This window comes from Siniperca chuatsi, linkage group LG11 (genome assembly GCF_020085105.1).
Source record: "Siniperca chuatsi isolate FFG_IHB_CAS linkage group LG11, ASM2008510v1, whole genome shotgun sequence".
NCBI lineage: Eukaryota > Metazoa > Chordata > Actinopteri > Centrarchiformes > Sinipercidae > Siniperca > Siniperca chuatsi.
In genome coordinates, this window is record NC_058052.1 from 8,476,594 (window position 1) to 8,494,597 (window position 18,004).

At 39.3% G+C, this 18,004-nt stretch overlaps 2 protein-coding genes and 1 long non-coding RNA gene across 6 annotated transcripts; 2 read left to right on the plus strand and 1 right to left on the minus strand.

Annotated features, from left to right (window-relative positions):
• Nucleotides 1-1,276: 1,276 nt before the first annotated feature.
• LOC122884875 (cytochrome c oxidase subunit 5B, mitochondrial) lies at nt 1,277-2,660 on the plus strand. Its single transcript, XM_044215340.1, has 4 exons — nt 1,277-1,445; nt 2,081-2,151; nt 2,224-2,323; nt 2,413-2,660. Exons 1-4 carry the CDS (start codon nt 1,352-1,354, stop codon nt 2,523-2,525), a joined length of 378 nt encoding a protein of 125 aa, XP_044071275.1. The 5' UTR covers nt 1,277-1,351; the 3' UTR covers nt 2,526-2,660.
• A 385-nt stretch (nt 2,661-3,045) lies between these two features.
• Nucleotides 3,046-17,733, minus strand: herc4 (HECT and RLD domain containing E3 ubiquitin protein ligase 4). 4 transcript variants are annotated; one of them, XM_044215339.1, is made up of 24 exons: nt 17,604-17,733; nt 16,173-16,443; nt 15,893-16,052; nt 15,174-15,250; nt 14,861-15,082; nt 14,691-14,782; nt 13,656-13,786; nt 13,312-13,466; nt 12,649-12,725; nt 11,877-12,004; nt 11,641-11,700; nt 10,799-10,910; nt 8,335-8,524; nt 8,049-8,221; nt 7,808-7,927; nt 7,608-7,706; nt 7,271-7,438; nt 6,427-6,570; nt 5,797-5,963; nt 5,511-5,577; nt 5,326-5,408; nt 4,611-4,794; nt 4,278-4,380; nt 3,046-4,156 (listed from the first exon to the last, which is right to left on the minus strand). In XM_044215339.1, the coding sequence occupies exons 2-24, from the start codon at nt 16,396-16,398 to the stop codon at nt 3,948-3,950; spliced, it is 3,147 nt and encodes a 1,048-aa protein (XP_044071274.1). In that variant the 5' UTR covers nt 16,399-16,443; nt 17,604-17,733; the 3' UTR covers nt 3,046-3,947. The 4 variants fall into 4 exon arrangements, 3 of the variants coding, with proteins under 3 accessions (XP_044071274.1, XP_044071273.1, XP_044071272.1); XM_044215338.1 differs by having other exon boundaries at nt 17,581-17,661; XM_044215337.1 differs by having other exon boundaries at nt 17,465-17,632.
• On the plus strand, nt 8,124-10,564 carry LOC122884876. The gene is made up of 2 exons (XR_006379994.1): nt 8,124-8,260; nt 10,341-10,564. It is a non-coding gene; the product is annotated as an uncharacterized LOC122884876 (long non-coding RNA).
• Nucleotides 17,734-18,004: the final 271 nt, after the last annotated feature.

Consider the following 18,004-nt stretch of genomic DNA (forward strand, 5'->3'; position numbering starts at 1 on the left):
AGCTGCAGCGGACTATGCCGATCGGGTGTCCGCACTAAGTTCGGTATCGATATGGTGCTCCTAGGGGAGCCCGGGACCACCAGGTCGTCTAAGGAGGGTGCACCGGCCCAGGTCGGAAACGGAGCAGGTCAAAGCCCCCGTGCCGCTCAGTAGTGGGATCGCGCCTGTGAATAGACGCTGTAGTGCAGCCTGAGTAATACAGCGGGACCCAGTCTTTTTACACTCCTACTGCTGTTCAGCCCACCGCTGTGACGACACACGCGCTCAACAACTGTGTCTTTACACCTTACAACTGCTGCTTTATTTTCTTGTTGCCCTGAAAACCTTCACAAACCACTTGCGTTTGTTTGTCCTACAGCGCCTCCACCTGGAGGAGAGCAGCAATGACCATTTCCGTTTTTTGTTTTTTTTTTACACATCACCTTTCTCATCTGTGTTGTCTCATTCTACGGACACGTGTTAGTACAACAACTAAATAAACAAAATATTATTGTGATCATTTCTCCATGTCCAACAGACAGCATCACACTGTCTTTGTTTTAGCTTGTTGTAATGTAACTTGTGTACAGCGGTGGAAAGTAGCCTACATTTGCTCAAGTTTTCCTTAAGTGCAACTTTGAGGTATTTGTATGATCAGTTTATTAAATATGATTAATTAAAATAAATATAAAGAATTTAAAAGTAACTTTACTTGAACCATCTACAACATAAAATTCTGCATTCAGTAATGTAGGCTATATCTGTAACAATAATACAATGATGATATCACACTGGCAGCGGTCTTCCTACGTTTATTTACTTTAATCATATACTTCTGTACTTTTATTTAAGTTGAATGTAGGACATTTACGTTTAGTATTTTTATCTGGCGGTATTGCTGAATATATACTTAAATAAAATATGTTAATAATTCTTGCATCTCTCTCTCTGTGGATATCTGTATATCAAGACAATGGGAGGGTAAATGAAAACAGTATTCCTTTATATAATCTATATAATGTGTAGTAATTTCTGCTTCCTAATTCAGAAGTAGGGGTGTCAGGAAGAGGACAGTAGTAAAAATAATTACGGAAGTTGATCTGTCAAAATTTAGGTTTCAAATTAAGTATGAGGGCCAATTTGAATTTTAATATAATGATTTTCATCTTATGTCTGTATTAAATAGGCCTACCAGTAACATTTACAACCTGTTCCCCCCTGTTGCCCGCTCTGCACAATTTCATTGGTTAGCGCAGCCACAATATTATTGGTCCGACCATCTGTCACTCAGACGGCTGTCGGGGGTCATTTCAGTCCAACTGGCAGTCTGATAGTTGTCAGGTCACTCTCGGTACCTGAAAGCGAGACCAGAATGGCGGGACGTCTTCTCCTTCGAGCGACAACACTGCAGCTGAGGAGCAATGTGGTGGCCAGACCGTTACACCGTGCCATGGCCACAGTGAAAGGTAAAAGTCTGTGTTTACAGTAGAACCGACGAAATGACTACTTTAGACCGTAAGATAGGTCCGCAGGCTTAACGTTACGGTGAAAGTGCAACCGCCATCGGTCATAAATGTAGCACTTACGTTGAGAGAGACATACTGGTAGTCATGTAGTATTAAAGCGATATTTGTAGTTTATTGCGCAGTTTGGTGGGATCCACTGTATCATACACGACGTCTGTAATGTGACGCTAGCTAGCTCCCACTGGTGTTTTATGTAGAGAGGATAAATAACATTGAATTTTGACACGTAATATTTATTCGCAGTAATGAAATGTCTGTTTGTGGTCCCTGTGTTCCCCTAAATGTGACTACAACGTTTGAATCAAATAATGAAGGTCATTTGGACTTTAATTCGTGAAGGCCTTTGATAGACCCACCTCTTCTGGCAGGCGTGTGTTGGTTTGATGCCAGTATCCTGATAGGGGACAGGAGCAGGTTGTTGTGGGTGGCGTCCAGTGCCGACGTGCAGTTTCACTGGCATACAACTAAAGTTAGAGTAACAGCCCGACTGTAATGTGCATAATCTGGCCAGATGACTTTCTAATTTCAGATGACTCATTTGTTTGAATTAAAACCTCTGCCTTATAATTTTTCAGGAATACCAACAGATGAAGAACAGGCCACTGGACTGGAGCGACGCGCCCTGCAGGCCCTCAAACATGGAAAGGTAGGCTGCTGTACACAAGTATACAGAGCTTAAACCTTACATGTACTCATTTTCTTTAAATTCACATCACAGGATCCTTACAGTATGCTGAAGCCCAAGGAGTATGCTGGCACCAAGGAGGACCCTCACATTGTGCCATGCATTGGAACCAAGAGGCTGGTGGGCTGTCTTTGTAAGTGATGTGCATTAAAGGCAAAGTCCAGCGGCGTGTATCAATGTGTACATTACAAACCAGGTTAACCATAATATAATTCTCTGTAGGTGAGGAAGACAACACTGCTATCGTGTGGTTCTGGCTTCATGAGGGAGGTGCCCAGCGCTGTCCTTCCTGTGGTTCCCACTATAAGCTGGTCCACCATGAGCTGCCCCATTGAAACTAACTTTAACTCAAGCTCTGTATAAAACGGGACAACACAGGCATCCATATGTGCCTCCTTCATGGCTATATATACTGCAATGTGTGCATATCATTTAACATGTACAGTTTATCATTAAAATGTAAACCTGAACTGAACTGCCTGATAGAAATCTGTTGTCAGCTTTTTAATTAGGGAACAGATCGACACCCATCAGGCTGTGACAAAGGGTAAGATAAATTGTTAAAGCTAAACTGAGCTACTTTTAGCGTTACTACACTCATTGACGTTATAAAATAAAACACTGGAAATGCTCTCAGCAATCATGTTTGAATGCCATAGTAGAGCAAAATTGTGACGTGGCCTATAAGCTGGAGGGTACACATCACTTGAAGAGGGCTAGCTCGCCATGTTTTAAGTTGTGGTACTACATTGCAAAAAAAGTTAAATGTTTCATGTTAAAATTACTTTTAGCTTTAATTCCCAAAGGCAAGATGTTGCATTAAATGATCAAATATAACCACCAAACAACCAGTAATCCAGAAGACAGTACTTTAAAAATGCATAAAACAGGACAGTATTTTATCCCCAAATTAACTCACATTTATTTCAGTGGCTGCACTTTGTTTTTATTTGTGGATTGTTTAAGGCTTACAGCCAAGAAAATCCACTCAGGATCTAAAGCAAACAATTTGCCCTGCTCTCAATCAAATGTTACAACAGAACTTATGTCAAACATAAAGAGAGTTAGTCTACATTGTCTGGGTTCAAACAGTTAATGCACAGAGGGTGGACACAACATCACTAACTCCTGTAAAATACACAGATTCACTGCAGTAGCCATGCAGCAACTACTACCACAATGGAGCTTAAAATATCACATTTTTATTGAGACCCTTTCAGAGAGGATGTTGATTTAAATCTGGTCATTTTGAGGCCAGTGTTTGGATTACATCATATTTTGAAGTGTTTCAGATAAATCTCTCCACCAGTATAGACATAAGACAGACACATCTCACTATGCCGTTACATTATAAGCTTCAGAAAGGTAGTGCTACTGCATTTCATTAGATTTTACAGGTGTTTATGTTGCTGTATGCATGCCCTGTGGTGTGTATACCAGTAGTTTGCTCCATCATACTTGTCATATCCAAACTTGAATAAAAGCATATCTACAAGAGCAATATCAAATGTGAATGGACTTGTAATAGGGCATTAAATATTGTGATGGCATGGAAAAAAGCTGGAAAATCAAAGTCAAGATTAACGTGAAAGTCTAGACATCCAACTCTTAATCATTTCTAGTATCATGTGGCCTCCTCCTCTTTCCACCCAGTGTTCAATTCTTACAGCAGGATTCAAGTCTGCGAAGCAAAACATTTGGGAATGTGGTTGCCATCAACAGTCTGGACATCGAGTTCTAGGCATTTCTGTGTACTATCAGGCAAGATTAAAGCCTTGATTGTGATCTATAGCCTGTAGAAGTTTCTCACGGAGTGTTTCTAGACTCGTGTACTTGGGCAGGTCCAGCAGGTTGAAGCAGGTGTGGGCCACAGGTAAGTAATGCTCCCCTCCACCGGTGGGCTGGATCACCAGCTTCAGGCTTTTCATGCCCAAGATGGGTATGCGGTCACTTCCTGTGAGGAACACTGTAGAGACGAGACATCGTTTCACTTTGCCAGCTGACCATAAAACATGTCAGTACATTCAGCTTGCCAAAACAACAGCTTCTCAGATATTTTCAAGTCATGCATGGTGGGCAGCACTTACACAGAAACTGTTTTTTCTTCTCTAAAGGAAGATCGTGGAACACTTCCCAGAAGAGCCTGATGGTGGGATGGTCTGTCCAGTACTCCCCTTTGTATTCAGTACTCTGAAGAGTGGACACAAGTTTTTTTTTTTAGGTTTTTTTTTTTTTTTTCAGTTTCTACACAGGTAAGAGTGGACACGTCGTATTTAGTTATAGATACTTAATTTTGTTATCATGTTCTGTGATGCTGTTTTCATACAAAACCCAGAAAAATGCCCTCGAGGTTACATTACAAAGTCCAAAATGAGTTGATGAGATGACTTATTTTCATGAATTACTATTTGAAACAAGACCTTTTGGAGCTCCGTCCAGTCATAGTTGGTGTTGCCAATGACCATGGCTTGCAGTTCATTAGGCTGGAACAGCTCTAGAACCTTTCCACCGCACACCTTATGGAAGCCTGCATAGAAGCACTCAAACAGCGGGGCCACTGATGAGTTGAAAACATAGTCTACGTATGCACTGACAAAGTCCTGCCTAGAGGAAGAAAAAAGGAATTAATATAAAAGTAAAATGATTTTTGTAAACATGTAAAATACAGTGGGAAGACAGCAATATGACCAGATTTCTAAAACTGAAAGAGTTCAGCAAACAATAAAGAAGCTGATTCTAAAACAGATTTTTTCAGGTTTTGTCAAAACGATTTACTGGTTAAAGGTTCGGAACACTTCAGCAGAGAGACTTCACTAAACACAATAGTTTGACATTTTGGGCAATGTCCAGATTTCTAAAAACGTGTATTTTTGATACTTAAATCTAAGCAAACTACAGGGAATGTTTTAATTTGTGAGCTTTATAGGTGGTAGGTGGATTCTGTTACCTTTGGACAGAGCCATGCTAGCTGTTTCCAGTCTTCATGCTAAGCTAACTGGATCCAGCAACAGACATGAGAGTGGTATTGATCTTCTCGTCTAACTCTCAGCAGGAAAGCGAATAAGCCTCTTTCCAAAAATTCCAAACTATTCATTTAAACGACATCTGCTATTGGTTAAGAAGAGAAAATTTTACCTGTTTGTTTTATTGACATTGATGTCTTCGCCATTTGGTACAAGTTCCAAGACCTCTGTGGCACCATAGTTTTCCTCTGTGATCTGAAAAAATAGTGTTTAGATTTTTTTTTTTTTTACAGATATCACAACTATTTATTTTACACTTCATGCACCACAGAGACGTTTGTTTGACAATCATCTTACTGTGAAGTTCAAGCAAAAGGTTTCCTCAAGGTCATCTTCTGTGTAGTCCAGTAACTGCTGCAGACTCCTAGTTTAAGAGGAGACAGAAAGAGACATATTTTACAATATTACAAAACAGACATTTGTTGAACACTTGTGCCATCTTTAATTTAACGCTCTGTGTGGTCATATAACTGCAACATTGAAAGATTCCATTTTAGATGCAGTTAAGACAATATACCAAGGCAAAACTGACATTCATAAACATGTTAAATGGGAACCTCAGATGACTGTTCCTTGATCTGACCTTCCCACATCTGGCATTAGCTCTTTCAGGTCATCTAGTGTTGGCTTCCTCTTCAGAAGCTTCTTGTAAAGGGCCACCGGGAAGTGGAGCTCCACTATAGTGAGATTGTAGATGGCCAGACCACAGATGATCCCGATGAGGTTGAACAAGTCAATGTCCTCAAAGGTCTGCAAGGGACAGTCATTGATCGTCATCAGAAATTTTTATAGAAGGCAGGCTCAATGTGTCTCGTACATTCAATTATCTACAAGCAAACAAAAATAAGACACATATAAAGAATGTATGCATGTACTGTATGTGTCCCTGCGATTATTTAGCTACTCAATATAGTTACAAGCACACTGGCCTTGCACAGATTATAAAGTACTAACAAAAAACAAGATAATGTTGTTTACCCATTTGTAAGCTACATAGAATAGGAAAATACCGTACTAAGGTTTTTGATAGGGTACACTTCAGATTCAGACCTTACCTGTTTTACTGTAAACGGGAGATGGCATTAACATGTACCAATTCATAATACAACCACTTCACCGTTCCCAGTATTGAGAGTGTTTTAGAGTGCTCTTAAATATAGCCAGTGTTATTTCAGCAGGGTGAGCATACAAAGGTGAATTATGCAGTAAGTACCTTGTTTGAAAACCAGATGAGCCTGGACTCCTCGTAGTAACGAAACATCCCATATTTGGGATCCAGCAGCTCTTTCATGATCAGGAGGAAGAACTCCTTTCTCACGCCTCCTGCATCGACGGCCTCTTCTCCCACGAAGATCACCTGCCACGAGTGTCGCAAACATTAGAACGGCAGGACCTTTTATGTCTTAATCTAAATGGCACCACAGATTTGTAAATATACTGCTGTTCTGCTATATTTCAGTAGCAGAACACTTGAAGCTACATACTATTTGATGAACCTGTCACTTTTATGAAACAGCTTATAATATAAACCTACATTAACAGATGTTGGGTCACTTGGGGGCTGTGGAAACAAGCTGTTAATGCAACACTGACATATTATCACCTTAGAAAGCTCATATGTCAAACTTGTTAGCAAACAACTTGTGTTTGTGTCCACCTGGTGAATGTAAGTCAAGTAATTACTCTCTTTTTAGCCCTGTTTTAGTTTCCACACACACCTGAGGGCAGTATATCTGTCTTATCAGGTAAGTGCTCCACTATGTTCACCAGCTAGTCGCTAACTTTCTCTGTGTGCTGGATGGTGCTGGGCAGGCAGCTTAGAATGTGGGTTTTTAGCTGGAAACGGCTGCCTGCTGCAGTGAGACCGAACCAACACAGTTTGGGGCCGTAAACCAAAACAAGCTGAAAGATGCTAAAACGCTCCGTAGAGCTGAGGGGAACGGCAGAGTCACAGAGTAAGTTTCTGTGGGTTCGTCACTATGAGCAACACCTTTCATATACACGGCAGTCATTTGATCCATTGTTAGTATAAAAATATTGATTATAGCAGCTTTTACCTTGAGTGGTTTCTTGTAGTCAACATTCTTGGACTTCCTGAGGACTTCCATGGTGTCTCCAACAATATTTTCCCTCCGAACAATGAGGATGAGGCATGGGTTGACGGATTCCACTGCTGGCAGGAACATGGAGCTGAAGTTTTGCATCTGTGCCTGATCCACTGCCATCTATCAATATAACAAGGGAAGGATGAATGATGACATGTTTATATGTTTTAAAGATACAACAGTGCAGTTGGTATAGTCCCAAAATCATTTGACAGCACTAGATTTGTTCCTTTATGTGGAGTGAAACCAATGGAATGGAGGAAACGTTAAGTGATTTACTCTATATTACCTGCATCTGTATGACAGCATCCGTTTGAAGCAGTGTTGTCTTCGCTTGGGCATCAAATACAAAGGGATACCTGCACAGAGTCACCACACCATCATGACCCTGAGGATACAGAGGCATAAACAAATGGTTCATACCAATGCCTAAACATAGACAAATGTAATGATGTGAATCGTGGAACAGCACATCAACAGTAGACTCACCATTGGGTACATCTGCCTCTGAATCCATGTGACGTAGTCATTTCTGATGTCTATCAGGTTATCCAACTCATGGATGTAGAATTTATCGTACTGAATGATGTGTCCTGCTCTCTCACTCACCTGAAGCGACAGGAAAATGGATGTTATCAACAGTTCTTCAATGTACTGTATGATGTACTGTATGAATTTGACATGCGACAGCTGTTGTAACACAAATCCATGGATTTTTTTTATTTCTCACCGCGTGCAGGATTTCCAGGAGTCGGAGGGACGTGTCCAGGAAACAGGTGAAAATTCTCTGCTCTTCTGAAGGAATGCCCACCTTGTGCATCTGAAGCAGATACACCACCACTTCCTTGTACAACTCAACCAGCCGCTGGAAGACTGGGGGCTCAAATGTAGACCACCAGTTTCCTGACGCAAATACAAGACCAAACAGTTAGTGAAAAAAAGGTGAAAAGCAAATATTGTCGGAGAAATCGTTGTGTCACGTGTGGCATAAAGCATAAAAAATGTCTTTATCCTACCTAGCACCTTCAGTGGAGCCTCTTTCAGGCTGATGAGGGATTTGGCAAATGGGATAGCGATAGTCACGTAATTATTTCGGTCACTGAAGAGAGGGCATTCTGGAAGAGTGAGGTAGAGTCTCAGGGCTTCAATGTCTGGAGGAGAGTTGCCTAGTCTGGGAATTAGGTTCTTCTCCAGACTGGCAGCAATCTGAGGGAGACAGAAAAAAGTATATAGGTCTGTTATAATTAACGTAATAATCCCTAATTGATGCATCTCATGACTCAGTGCTTGTTTCACAAACACTGATTAGAAGATGGTTGGGCAAAGTGCTAATGGTGGCAGAGGCTAGAGCTGGACTCGAGACAGATCAATTAAAGCTGACACAGTAATAATGTGTTAATTGTGGAGCGTCGTAGGGAAGGGAATAGTGGCACTAAGTACCCAGGGTCCCAACATGGGGAGGCCCCTTAAAAAAGCCAGGACTTTTTATCCTTAAAGTACATTATTACATTACATTATTATTATACATTATTAGCATTTTGAGTAAACTATTACAGTACTCTTGGCTGAATAGTTTGACAGGCTACTTGTCTCTAAAACAATATTAGAGCCTCTCATTTTACTGAGGATGTCAGACAAGGTGAGCTCATAAAGTGGCTAGACTGGCTGCTAAAAGTCATTGCAAGCAGTCATTTGCAGCAAGGAGATGTGCACCATTAACATCAAGTTGTCTGATTTATTGTATATTATGAGTATTATACAGTATTATACAGTTAAGATGCTTGTGATGTACAGTGTTTCTCAAGTAATAACCTTTGAAATATGATTGGTTTACTACACTATATGATTTAAGGTTGAACTCTGCTGTCAAAACATAATACAGGATTTAATTAAAGCTGCAATAAATCAATCTTGTATTATTAGCAACAAAATCGCAACGTGAAAGCAGTCACTCACAGTGACAAACCCACAGAGAAGCATCCAGCTCTCAAGAACCCACAGCTCTATAAAGCATCTTTTAAGTCATTGTTTTTGTTCACTCTCAACCTTCTTATCAGCATAGTTTCCAGATGCAGCAGGCAGCTGTTTTCAGAGAAAAAGCTCTGATAAACCTACTGTACGCTACATCCCCGTATTTCACCAATTTTAGCTTCACTTCATTGGCTTCCTATCCATGTCAGATCGGACTTTAAGGAGCTTGTGATGACTTTAATTAATTAATTTTCACATTAAAATTGTAAATGGGCTGCCCCATTTGAATTGAGGGTCTATGGACAGAGGGTGTTGTATGCTGTACACATTGTAAAGCCCCTTGAGACAAATTGTAATATGTGATATTGGGCTATATAAATAAAACTGACTTGGTATGTTTCTAAAATAATGACTTTTACAGTTTACTATTGTATTTTGAATAGTTTTATTATTTTGTTTACAAACAAATACACCTTCAGCAGCATCAGAAAAGTTTAATAACTTAAAGGGACAGTTCACCCCAAAATCAAAAATACATATTTTAATACATATTTATTTTTATTGCTGTGAGCAGTTTCATGTAGGAACTAACGGTAGAAAGAAAATAGTTCCTACATGAAACAGCTCACAATAAATCTGTGGATTATCTTGACTAATCAGGTCATGATTTCTGGAAAGAGACGTTGCTGTTGAGTTTTTCAAATGTATTTTTTTGGCGCTTGAGCACCACAAGCCGAGTGCTGTATAGTTCAATTATATCAAAACTCGTCAATTCACACCAAAACAATCTAGATGGATAAATAGCACTACAGGTAAGAGGAAAAATATGTATTTTTGATTTTGGGGTGAACTGTCTCTTTAAAAGTTTGTATTTGACATCACTCCCTGTAGACCAGTCAGTCAGTCTGAGAGTGATAACAGGTTCTAAGCCTGTGTTAAGTTAACTGGGGCTACGTTTTTTGTATATACAGTATATGTACTGTGCCTTTAAGTTTCTTAAGTTGTATCATGCTACTTCTAAGTAAGATGGCTTTCCACCTTTGTCTTACAGGGCCCAGGGTATAATGAAGACCAAAACACACACACACACACAAAAAAACTATGGAGGGAATAATGTTCTATAATGTTGTAAAACCTCATAGTTACCTCCACAGTAATCGCAGTAATTACAGTATGTTGAAAAAAGACGGCTGAAATACGCTGAGATTTTAGACTGTGTAGACTTAAAGACTCTTAAATGTGTTAAAACCCGAATAAACACTAGAGATGCATGTATTTACTTTTTAAATGAGTTTTATGTACAGGTGTGCCAATAGATGCATCAGAAGGGAAAGCTAAATCCAACTGTTTCCAGGCACCAAATCAAAATTACAAAAGGAAAACAAGACAAGATCAGGTGAGCCCAGTTCAGCCAGACTGCTGAAGAGATTGTGAGGAATATTGGTTTATAGAAACAGCAACATAATACATGGATAAGGTGCTCCAACAGGATTTTTTGTGACCACTGACCTGCTGAGCGATCTCAGGGTGATCTTGTTGGACCACTCTGTGAAACAGGAGGCGAGCCATGTTCATATCCACCCCTGAACATTTGCTGCTGGTACTGTAGTGATCTGGATGACTGCGTAAAAGAAACAGACAGTTAATATGAGACTGTATAGGTAGCATTCCAAAAAGTCAAGCCGCAAAGTCAAACACCCCCACTCACATAAAAGAGGGGGATTAAATATTATAAACTCCTCTTAATATAGTACAATCCAATACGACACCACCACTGACTACAACTCCAAACCATTGAAACCAGTTGAATCAACATCTCTCTGACAGTGTCAACAGAAAGTGAACATTATAAGGCTCACAAAGACTGGATGCATTGCAGGGCTATTGTACTGGATTGCATTAGATTGTCTACCTAATAACTGGTAACTTAGTGTGACTCTGGTAAATTAACTTGGCAGCATTCCTCTCCCAGCTGTTCGTAAAATGGCTAGCACAAAGAAAATACACACAGAGTGTGACAAATGATCTGTCTGTGATTTTGTATTGGTCAAATCTATGATGTTAAAACACCCTTAAAACAGTAAAACTGATTAAGGTCAGTTGAAAAATGACATGGATATCAACTAGCAGAACACAATGAATTTCAAAGAGCATAGACCTGTGAGTAGGTCTGATACTTCTAGGTTACTAACAAGTGGTAAGGATTTCTCAGTTTTGACATATATCTGTAAATAGTGTGTGAATAAGAAAGATCAAATCAGTGAAGAAAATGCCTTGGATTTGATAATAATGAATTAATACTTTTGTACCAGACTGTAGATAAAAATGGACTTAATCTAAAATGTGATTACCTCGTTGACAGAAAGGATCCATTGAGGCAGCTTGCTGTGGAGAACACGAGGTCAATCTCACTAAAGGAATCATAAAAGACAAGTAATTAGTGTGACTACTTTTCACAAGCAAATGAAGAACTTACAGAATCACGACAACTTGTCCAATTGTAAAAATATGTCTACAATGAACTAAAACCAGCAATAACACCAATAACATGTGGTCAGCCAAGGTTCTTGTGAAGAGAGGACTTTACTTGGAGATTTCCAGTGGGACTCTTCCTGGTGAGTGGTTCAACCATTTTTGAATGATATCCTCATTCAAGGTGCAAATCTTTCTGTGGGGATCTTGTATCCTTACGTCATCTATGTTCTGTTCTAGGTTCTATGACAACAAAAAAATGTAAAGTTAAAAAAAGAATTCAATGAAAAGTATGAACCTATGTAACTTAAAAAAGTATGAACTTATGTAACTTAAGGAGAGGGCAAAGCTCAGAAATCAATGTTTTAAATGTGAATAATCTATGTGGTATTCACTTCAACCATGTAGTATCTTGAGATATTTAAGGAAAATAGACAAAATAGAAGAAGCGCTACTTGAAACCAACCAAAATAAATCACAAATAAGCAGGTGCTCCTGAGCCAAAGATCATACTAGAGAGAGAACACAATCATGCAAAAAACATACTGCTTCAGTGTAGTACAAAAAAGTTATAAAGCCTTTATACACATTAAACACAAGACCAACATGTATCGTGCAGGATCGGGTGACGCAGTCTCCCTTAATTTGTACGGGGAATTACATTTCCTCTCCTGTATGACACAGTTCTGCCATGTTCATTTGAAAATGTCTTAGTATGGTTGTTAAAAAAGTCCCATGCACTTTTTTTTGTCACCAAATCAGGGGCTAACAAATAATTGTATTACTTGTTAAGAGATACAATTCGTACAATTTACTAAAAATTCTCTAAGAAACTTCAATGACTGAGGTCTCAAAATGTAAGAGGCCCTTTATTTTTGAAAACTTACATTGGCAGTGCAATAGTGAGCAAAGCTCTGGTCTCCTCCAGCATAAATCCTCTTGACACAACAGCCCTGCTCCGAGTCTGCAATGTAATGTAATGAAAGCAAGAAATAAATGTATGGATAAAGAGGTTGGGATAACCTAAGTATATATATAGAGAGAGTAGAATGACAACATAATCATCTTAAAGCTCCATCAAGTAATATTTTTGAAATTAACATGATATGAAATGACTCACTGTAATGTGAAAGTGTTACTACTTCAGATTCCACTGAGAATCAACAAGCAACCCTGTAGCTTTCTACAGTTTTCAGCTCATTGTTTTGGTTCAGCAGCCTGTATGGTTCAGTGCCTATGTTACATTATCTGCCATGGTACAGAGCTGAACTAAATGAGCAATGAAGAAAGTAAAGATCTAGCAAACCAAAGAGACCCAGATATTTTTCTGAGGAGTTAGTGAACCAAACCAGGAATAAAATGATGAAATGTTGGACTTCCATTCAGTAGACGGAGAAAAAAAACAACTCCAATGAGATGCTCTGTTTCTGCCATGAGAGCTTGATAAGCTAGTTGCTGTATCAATTCTTTGCTGCTGTGAGTTTTGTTGTTTCGTTCTGCCTTCTAGTCCTCAGAAAGTACTTGATACAGCTTTATTTACTGTGTTTCACCTGTATTCGTTGAGGCATTGGAGGCTACCCAGGGGCCTTTGACGGGGGCGGGGCTTTTCCTGTTGCAAGTGGAGCGAGTACCAAGCTGCCCGTTACCACCAAGCCCAAATGAGTCCATCTTTCCAGAGGAGGGTGTGAAAGCCAACGTGTGCTGCCTTATAATTGCACAGTATATTGAATTTTTTTTAGTTGTTTTTAAATAAAATTTAATTATACCCATTTACCTGTTACACTGATTATCTACTACTACAGTATGTACACTGATGTCAATACACAAAAAAAAAATGTTGTTTGTATTCCATGTTTATAATAAAATGTGTAAAAATACACATTGTAAATTTTACCTTCCACATGAAATCTGCGTAACTACATTTCCCATGAGCTCAAACACTTTTCTAGGGTTGATTTCATGGTTTGTAGAGTTATGTCCAAGTTGTCCGTATCCTCCTGCTCCGAATGTAAACACACCTCCTTCCTGCAAAATCAGCAACACCTGTTATGCTAACCTTCCCAAGGACAAGAGTACTGCAAGGCCAAAATGTTAGCAGACACCACAGTATACAGGGCTGAGACAGACTGAGAAAGCATGTAGAATGCAATCATTCTAGTGTAGTCCAGTTATTTATTAATAGGAATCATTCAGCTCCATCACAGGGTATATTTTAACCTGAAAGTCTTAAGGCATGGATTCTCCTCTACAACTATACTAAATTAAGGGAATTTTTTTGTTTTTGTACAACTGGGGTCTTACTTTTTAAAATTATGTCCATCATTCACATTAATTAGATTACTTTCATTAATTAGATTACTTACCAGCTTAATTGCTGAGATATGGGTAATTTGTAAGAGAAGATTAAGCTGGATGTTAAGATGACTTACTAAATTACCTATTGATAGTTATATAATTAATTAGTAATTAATATATATAATGTGAATGACAAAACAGTGACTAGGGCTACTTCTTGGTTCAACATTTACTACTGCACTTAGCATAATTATGCCATACAAAGTTTAACAATGCAACTGGCGAGACATTCACCTTCATTCATTTGTTTGCCTTAATCTTCACTTCCAAATTAGTGGTTTAGCTATCTTTATCAGAATGGCCTGAAAGGTTGAATTTGCAAAGCCCTGAAGGCTCCACTGTAAGGCTATGTTAAGTGGAGTCCTTGTGATCCCATATCTCAGCCATTAAGCTGGCCGATTAAATATAATCAGAACAATTAGGAATGATGGTCAAACTCAACAGCCAAGGCTGTAAAAATAATTAATTCACCACCACTAATCACAGACCACTTTGATTCAAGTCCAATTCAAATCAAGGTCTTCCACACATTACACTGCAGATTTATCAAATAACCAAAAAGTATGTAACTTAACTTGGTCAGTGCTGCTGTGTGATCTTCTCCACAAGAGATGTAAATCACTCTCTGCGATCTAAGGGACTTCAGCAGGGCTGGGAAAGACCGATCTGAAAAAGACCTTCTGACAATTAGTCTGAGTTGAGGGCTTGACCACTCACAAGTTGTTTAGGGTTTTGACCACCCACCATTGCTGTCATTGAGACCCAGCTGGCCAAACTTGTTGCGCCCCCAGCCAAACACCGCTCCTGAGAGAGTGAGGGCAAAGCTGTGAGCACCACCTGCTGATATCTGAGCAAAAGGAATGCCCTGCAGAGACTGAATGATTTGGGGTGTGGAAATGCTCTGTCCGTTTATTCCTATCCCAAGTTGTCCATATCGATTCTGGCCCCAAGAGAAGACTTGGCCCCCTATGTAAAGAAATAGACATAACATTGAATGTGGAAAACATAATAAACTGAATGAATAAATGTGCATAATGTGGGTATAAACCATCCTCACCTCTTGAAAGTGCATGGGAGTGCCAATACCCACAGGCTACCTGAGCAATTTGTACATCTGACAAACTCTTGATGTTTCTGGCATTTTTACAGGGAGAGAGAAATTAGTATTGTATTTTTTTTGTAAGAAATTAACATGTTTAAATAAGTCCCATCATGTGCACCTGAATTTAACTAAAGAAAGATATTTTGATATTTAAATAAACATATGCCGATACAATTAGATGTTTGAATTACACGTGTCTTTAAATAAGAAAGCATGAGCAAATAATGTGTTATGCAGACATAACAGTTTCTTCCCATCTGCAGCTGGCCTCATCAACAAGGCCGGGGACCCCCACCGACTCCCCCCTCCCTTAGAATATTTTAATGTAAACTCTACACACCTGACTCAATGCATCACATTAACGCACATCTTCTGGACTATGCTCTTGTACATTGCAAATCTTATATGTCATACTGTGAACTTTTGCACATTCCGTGGTAAATATTTTGCACATCCCTGTCATATATTACATATTTATTATTTTATTTTTATATATCTTATTGTCAGTTCTCTATTTATGCTTCTTGACTTGCAGTACTTGCTTTATCTTTCTTTATATGTTCTACTTACTATGTTTATTGTTATGCACCAAAATACCAACGCAAATTCCCTGTATGTGTAAACCTACTTGGCAATAATATTTCATGCAAATCAGTAAACATTGCCGAATTTACCTAGGCACACGAACACATTCTTCAAAGTTATTTAGACCCAACTGCCCATCTGAGCCCAGACCCCATGAGAAAAGCTGCCCTTTGTCATTCAGGGCGACTGTATGGGACTCTCCACATGACACCGCCACTATGATCTGTGCATCCAGAGCCACAACCTGTTCTAATAGAAGACAAAGAAAAATATTTATCTGATGATAATGAAAATTTAAAGTGTGTCACAATGTGTCACAAAGTGCTATCATAAAACAAAATACATTTATTTAAAAAACAAAACACCAACCTGGTTTCTTTCTGGACTTCTCATGTCCCAGCTGCCCGAGGTCATTGCAGCCACAGGTGTATACTGTCCCATCCTCCAGCACGAAGGCTGTGTGTCTGTGGCCACACCCCACATCACACACTTGCTTCCCGTGAAAGAACTCACATTTTCGTGGCTCAACCACAATCTCTTCATCAATCCCACCCAAGCCTAACTGTCCGTAGGAAGCATTTCCCCAGCACAGCATTGTAGCTCTCCCCTTTGGCTATACACGCCAGCAGGATCCCCGTCTCTGTGAACACGAGAGAGACACCTCGGCTAATATACCCTTACAGAGCACATTCAGATATCCAAAGCTTTGGTTGCAGAATACACTTCAGCTGGTATTACCTAGCAAGGTAGCCAAATAACGTTATGGCTAAGTAACATTACTATATAAAATAGACGCATACGTGTGGTTTGCTTAATTACAGTATTTAGGATTTAATGATATATTTATATAACCCAATAACAATACAACGAACTCGTTGCTGTTCAGGTAACATGTAAACAGATTAGCCAAGTAAGCTACAGTAAAATGTAGACATCCATGGGGTAGATGGGATACGTAAGCTAAAATCATCAAATAGCACGACTTCCGTTTTGGGCGTCTTGAATTCCAAATTAAAGCACACGTCTAATCGTGCTTAAATAAATGCATTGCTAATATTTGTATTTAACCATACTTAACCCACAACTAAGAGCTCAAAGAAATTACCGCTGTCATAAAAATAATAACTGCCGTGTTTCTTTTCAGATGTATATGAATAATTCAAAACGGAAGTATTATTCTTGTTCTGACAGGAGGATCGCGGATAAAGACAGCTAGCATGCCTCTTAACGTTCATATTCCATGATGATTACAAGCGAGGCAGATCTGTCATGATTGATGCAACTTGACCAAGTTAATTTGGCATTACTTAACGTAATAGTATTACAATTAGCAATGACTGTTAACGATTTATGGAAACAATTTGGAGAAAAGGCGTTGGACACGTGGGAACACCAATATAACGTTAGCATAACTGTAACTTAGTCTTTATCTAACAGTGCTGTCATGTTAGCAAGCTAACGTTAGTCAGAACACAATGTAATTAACGTTAACGTTAGTTAGCTAAGAGTTAATTTAGTAAGGTGACTGCATAGCTAAGTATAGCAACTGAAATATCTGTTATTGTCCTGTCATTTACGTTCTGCGAAAGCAGTTAGCTAACAAGTTAAGTACAACCAGGTCTAAGTCTTCTATAACGTTACAACCAAATAGCAAATCTTACCAAACCCGCCAGATCTGACAATTACTACCTTCCAGTGTATTGCTCGCTAGCTGGTCCAACTGCTAAAAACACACATAACAGCACATTTTCAGTTTTTAATATCAAAAGCCAACTACCAGTTAGTTGTAACAATTCCTACCCAATCCCTTCACTCCAGTGCTCTGTCAACAACTGCTCTACGGTGCTGCTGAAGAAATCCGTCAATGTAGCCGTACTAGGCTCTGAATGTCCGGTTTTGCTTTTAGAAATAAAACTCGTCTTGAAATAGCGGCAAGGTATACAAAACAGCGCAACTATGCATTCTAGTTTCACTAGACACTGAGAGTACTGTCAGGATGATCTGAACACCTTCTTATTTACAAAGTGTAGTGTAACTGTAGTGTAGCTTCAGTGTAAATGTGGTGACCTTTAAACCGAAGGCACACTCATTTAACCGGAAGTGGAACTGCTTTTAAATACACTTTACTTGATGGAGGTGAAGAAATGTCGCGACGCATCTACAATGTTCTAGATGGGACGCACGCGCGTTGAGTCTCCTGC

Coding starts and splice junctions, on each gene's coding strand:
- LOC122884875 (XM_044215340.1), top strand. CDS start 1,352: ATGGCGGGACGTCTTCTCCTTCGAGCGACAACACTGCAGCTGAGGAGC. Junction 2,152..2,223: donor AGGCCCTCAAACATGGAAAG/GTAGGCTGCTGT, acceptor TTCACATCACAG/GATCCTTACAGTATGCTGAA. Junction 2,324..2,412: donor GAGGCTGGTGGGCTGTCTTT/GTAAGTGATGTG, acceptor AATTCTCTGTAG/GTGAGGAAGACAACACTGCT.
- herc4 (XM_044215339.1), bottom strand. CDS start 16,398: ATGCTGTGCTGGGGAAATGCTTCCTACGGACAGTTAGGCTTGGGTGGG. Junction 7,928..8,048: donor TCCTGGAAATCCTGCACGCG/GTGAGAAATAAA, acceptor CTGTCGCTTCAG/GTGAGTGAGAGAGCAGGACA. Junction 4,157..4,277: donor GAAGAAAAAACAGTTTCTGT/GTAAGTGCTGCC, acceptor TCGTCTCTACAG/TGTTCCTCACAGGAAGTGAC.